Source organism: Plasmodium gonderi, assembly GCF_002157705.1.
Source record: "Plasmodium gonderi DNA, contig: Pgo-contig_492, whole genome shotgun sequence".
NCBI classification, from domain to species: domain Eukaryota; phylum Apicomplexa; class Aconoidasida; order Haemosporida; family Plasmodiidae; genus Plasmodium; species Plasmodium gonderi.
Window position 1 is genome coordinate 782 of NW_021629346.1, and position 6,260 is coordinate 7,041.

A 6,260-nucleotide genomic window follows, 5' to 3' on the forward strand; every position below is an offset into this window, starting at 1 on the left:
TTATATCTAAAACTTTTTATCGTTATGTATTTAATAATATTATTTGTTTAGGAATGTTTAAAATATATTAAAAATTCATAAGAATATTTTGCTCCACAAAAGATAATTAAGTGTATATAGGATTAATTAGATGCATCATAATAAATAAAAACAAAGAAAATATAACATATTTAAAAAAATATATTTAAAATACAATAATGTATGAAGCTGTAATTAAAAATAATTCATTCAATAAATAAGAAATGTGTATTAATAATTATGTATATAAATATCAAACCATAGACTTAGTTAATATACTTCTAGTAATATTCTAAAATACTGAATCATTCATAAATGATTTGTATCTGACAGAAATATAAATCTTGTAACGTGCAAATATATTATTTTTTTATGTTTTTGCAATATCATATATACTAACAGAAATAAAAAAGAAATACTTGTAATATAATGAATGTTACGGAAATCATTAGGATCGAACATAAACGCTATAATTTTATTTTTCTCTAAATTTTATGTAATAAACTTTAAACCAAAAGGATTTACCCTAAAGACTGTGCATAGAAAATATGACAAAGGTTATAAAAACAGCGTTATACATTTTACCAAAGAAACTAATTCCATAAATAAATTATAATATTTATATATATTTATTTATAAAATGCATTAAATGTTTATTTTTATGTAATTATTTACAATTTTAATTTTTTCTTTTTAGGAAACCTGCCAAACTATTATATCCAAAGCGTTGGAGAGTGATGATGTTCTTAGTGTTTCGAAAACACCTATACTAATGAGTTTGTGTATTTCTTCGCATAATCTTAATTTAAAAGAATATATTCTTCCGCCTTTGTTAATTCAAGAATGTTTTATGAGAGAAAAATTCAATAATAATATATCAGAATGCTCTACAAACAAGGATCATATTACATCGTTATTAAAACAATGGATAAAAGATAAAACTCAGTATATTATAATCCATAATGGAGCTCTTCATAATACTAATATTTTATCTCCAACGAAAATTGTTTTTTCTGTTTGTATATTCCTAACGACAATTGTTCTTCTCATCTTTTTTATTATATATAACGTAATATTAAAAATTATTAATATTTTAATGAAGTATTAAAGGCATTTTAATTTTAAAATTATTACATTTAACAATACAAGTTATTTTTTAATTATTTATTTTCATTTTATAGATTTCCAAAATTAATAAATTTATAAATATTACATATTATAGAAGAAACTTAATGAGAAAAATTTTACATCACATTCATCATTTTAGAACTAGACAAGATTTTCCATCATGTTCAGGAAAAAATAAGACTGATATAATTTACATATCAGAGACAAATACACAAATATATTAAAACGAAGCGATCCATATCTGCTTATTCTACAATATAAAAGTAATATTTTCTAATATTCTTGTGCAAAATTCAAATGACAACAGAAATATATTAGAACAATACTGTATTTTAGTATATAAAAAAATGTAAAGAGTGATAGGAATTTTTAAAATATATATTTAGATTTCTGTGAATACATATATGTTTTCCTAACAAAAAGAGAATATATTGTAAATATAAATATTTAATCTATTATTTTATAAAAGTGTTTTTATAAATTTCATTTTATTTAAAGTTACAGTAAATACATAATAAAATATATACCCTATATATAAAGCCCATTTAAATAATATTTATATGTATTATGTAAATCTTTTTTATTTATAGCTCATATTAATTAATATGTTTAACACATTATCACGTCTATTATAACTTTAATATATCATTGCTTAATTTTAGGTACTTTTATTTCTACATAAAGCTAATCTGATCTATGTACTCTATAAGATAATTGTCCTATTAAATTCATGATTGATGCATATGAAGATTTTCCTTAAAATTTCCCTATTTTTCTAATGATTATAATTCTTCATTAATGTTTATACTAATGTCGTTTATAATTGAATAAAAATAAATAAAACAAGATTTCAATAAAAAAAATGTGTGTAATACCACTACATGTGTTCATTAAACATATATGTAATAAGGAAGTATATCATTAAATATATTATATAGGATAATTAACAAATAAGAAATGTTATAATTTAAAAAATTTCAAAATAGTTAAATACTCCAAAAATTAAAAAAATTTATTAAATATATAATAATTAATGAATAAATTTTATAAAGTTATATCATTACAGTTTCCAAAGTATTCCTATTTAGCTATTCATAAATGCTTGTATTAATTTTTGCTTTCATCTGTATAATAGTATATATGATATTTTTATAAAAATTCGTTAATTTATCACATAGGCAGTGACATTAAATTATATCTTCATCACTGACAAAACATATAATAATTTTTGCTGGTTGTTTATTCATTATATTTTTATTTAGGTAAATAAATAAAAAAATATATATCATTTACATCATTTATGAAATTTAAAATAATAGTAGAATTTCTATTGCCACCAAACTTTATAATATATAAAACTGATTCTTTTTTCAGTTTTCGCAACTAATTAATATAATGGTATTGTTTTGTGCTTGTCTGTATTATACCTATAATTACATTTTATAATTGTAAACTTATAAAAATATATTGCAAAATTTTCAATTACACTATATGTTTACATTGGTGTATATTTTAATTAGAAATATATATATTAAATATATATGTATTTTTACATGCATTTATAATATCCTTAGATGTATTTTTAAATTCATTAATATAATTACATAACAAGTAAAAAAATGAATACACGAATATTTTCTACATAGTATATACTTATATTCAATTATTACAAAAAAATTATAATACATATAATTGATTACATTCGAAGTACTTATATTAGAATATATATTGCAAAAAAATACATACAATCAATGTTATATCCATAAAGTTAACTTAAATATATGCACAATGCGAGGAAGTGTTATTTATATTACTTCGTTATTTAATATATATATACTCAAAATTTAAAGCAATGAATACAAAAATTATATAAATATAAAGAATGCGTTAATTCCCCCTATATATATTTTATTACGGATAAGTTAAATTATATATAATATAAATACATTGATTTAAAATTTGCACAATATTTAGGTATATATAATTTGTAATATTGTATGAATAAAATTTATGTATGATTAATACTTGTGAATTTATAGAAATATAGTAATAAATGCATTAAATAATATAAATAACTATAATAAGAGCATTGACTTAATAATATATGTACAATAAAAGGATTATTTACTTTTGCTAGTTCAACCCTGTATTCAATTCCAAGTGTTTTATAATTCTTATTGGTAATGTAAATATTCATTCTATAAAAAATAAGTTGTATGATATAAATATATGCTTCAGATGTTAAATAAATTACTATTAATTATATATTAAGCAAAAATAATCTATAATGTTCATATGAATCAAATCTATTAATGACAAAAATTATTTTGTATAATTGCAGTAATTTGACATCTGTAAAACTGAATTCTACAGTAAACATAATTCTATGAATCAGATGTTAGTGTCATATACTAAAATATATATCATATAGGATGAAAATGATTTTTAAAAAAGATTGTTTGTTTTTTTGTAATATCTTGTATATAAAATATATATAATATAAATTATATGCGTGTACATTTTTCATGTATATATTTAATTAGAATAACCTTTGCTTAAATCCCCAAATTAAATGTATTTAAATGTGAGAATATTATATGAAATATTATGTATTTTAATATATAAAAATATAACTTGTTCTTATAAATTCATTTGTTTTATTTTATATAAAATATCAAAGTCATATAAGTTTTTATCATTTCTTTTTATACTGAAAAATTATATACATATGCTCAAATATGCGAAGCATAATATTGTACTATAATTAAATAAAATATTGCTTAAGATTTAACAGTTTTGGAACATTTTCAAAATGAAATTAATAAAGCGGAAAAATTTAGTATAAAAATGCAATTATATTTCTTTTCGTTATATCAGCTTTATGATTAAATTGTGTTATAATACTTTTAATTAATAATATCATTATTATATCGTAAGAACACGCTTCTATGATTCTTTGATTAAATATATTTTAATAAAAAAAAAAAATTTAATTATTTTTCATAATTTTGTTCTTAATAAATTGATTTACGAAATAATGTATATTTTTTGAAAAATATAATTCATTTATATATGATAAAACATAATTCTTACATTCACTACTGTTTTATTTTTTCGTATTATTTAAAGATAAATAAATTATAATAAATATGTTTTAAAATGGAATGATACACAATACTTGATAATTTATTTTATATATCCATGTGTGGATATCATAATTTATCTATTCTAATATTATTTAAAATATTTTCAAGTATAATATTTAATAAATGAATTTGATCTACAGATATTATACTATAAATATAATCCTATATTTTTATATGACAAAAAAATAATGATGGATACTTGATGTTAGAATAAGAATTTTTTAAATAATAAAGATATATGGATTCTTATTTTTTACATAGTCATCATAATATATAAAATAAAAGAGTAAAAAAAAAGGAAAACATCAAATTAGTATAAAACATTATAATCATAAATCATGCTTATACAATAAAAAAAACAAATTTACATAAATTAAATCATTCTAAAAGTACAGTATATTTATAAAAAAATATATATGTAATTATATTCTCTTATGTAACTTATAATGATATTATTATTGTACATGTGATATTATTGTTTGGTTGCACCATTCATATATTTATATGTTTATATACATCTTAGAATAAATTTTAATTTATTCGTTCTTATATTATAAATAATATTCTATGAAACTTATTTTTATATTAATTCTACTTTCCTATATCTCCACGAATTACTAACAATTAAGAGGATGTCACAATGAAAAGACGATTGTGCCATATATTCTTATTATTATAAATTAATGTGATTCACTATTAACAAAAAATTATGAAGATACCTTAACAGTATTAATAATTGTATCAATAAACAAATTATTATATGAAATATAATAATGTAATATAGTTTAAATTGGGAACGAATATAAGCACTTAAGGAAATGAATATATATTTTGGTAATAAAATATACACTGATTTATTAAACATGTTATAATTAGATTATTAAAGAATTATAAATTATGATTAATTTTATATGATATAAAGAATTTAATTTATAAAATAAATTTCATATATTCCTTAGAATTAATATATAAAATATTTATTAAAAAATATATATGGAAATATTAATCCATATTTAATAACAAAGTATTAAATTCAGTGAGTTAAAGATTTATTTGCAAAAAATTTATATAGTATACATTTAATTATATATATGTAAATAATTCTGTATGTATATAAAATTAACAATATTTAACATGATTCATTACATAAAAGGAGAAAGAAGTTATAATAATTCTTATATTTTTATTCTCCTATACATACTCAATTGAATTAAATTATGTATGTCAATTTATTTTTTACACTTAAAAATCTCCATTCAAAGTATTTAGAAGGTATAATTTTATTTAATAATATAGTTAAAAAAAAAATATATATATATAAAATTAAAAAAAATATGTATAGGAAAAATATTTTTGGAGTATGCAGAATTAATTTAATATCCGTTATTTTATATTCTATAATTAATAAACTATATGTTTTGATATTTGTATACTTTTGTGATTTTATATATTATGACGTAAAAAAAAATATATTAGAAACAAATGTAAATAAGGATAATAAGGAATAATATTGTTTATAATACACTAATATATCTGTGGGAAATGTATTATTACATTTCTTAAAAAAAAAATTTTTCTATGGAATAAATAATATAATAACACTTTTATATGTTACATATATGTATATATATATATAAATTATTTATTTATCATTATGCATTAGGCTTATATAAATGGAATAATATATTAAATCATTTATATATGTATTGCATTAAATACATGAAATTGCCATACTGTGCCTTAATAAATTATTTTGAAAAGATACTATATGTTTTTATATTCTAATAACTAAATGAATAAATAATATACCCCTATAATCATTAAATTTATAATTATTTATATCAAATTATATTTAACTTTATATAAAATGAAATAAATAATAAAAATATAATAACTATATTTATTTTCAATTTAATAACATATATTATCATTCGATATAATTTTTAATCATTGAGAAGTTTAGAAATA

General features: G+C 17.7%; 1 protein-coding gene across 1 annotated transcript; it reads left to right on the forward strand.

Annotated features, from left to right (window-relative positions):
- Positions 1–451: 451 nt before the first annotated feature.
- Positions 452–1,370, forward strand: PGO_003610 (variable surface protein; the record flags this gene model as incomplete). The annotated part of the gene is made up of 3 exons (XM_028691339.1): positions 452–589; positions 716–1,087; positions 1,200–1,370. The coding sequence occupies 3 exons, from the start codon at positions 452–454 to the stop codon at positions 1,368–1,370; spliced, it is 681 nt and encodes a 226-aa protein (XP_028547140.1).
- Between the last annotated feature and the right edge of the window lie 4,890 nt (positions 1,371–6,260).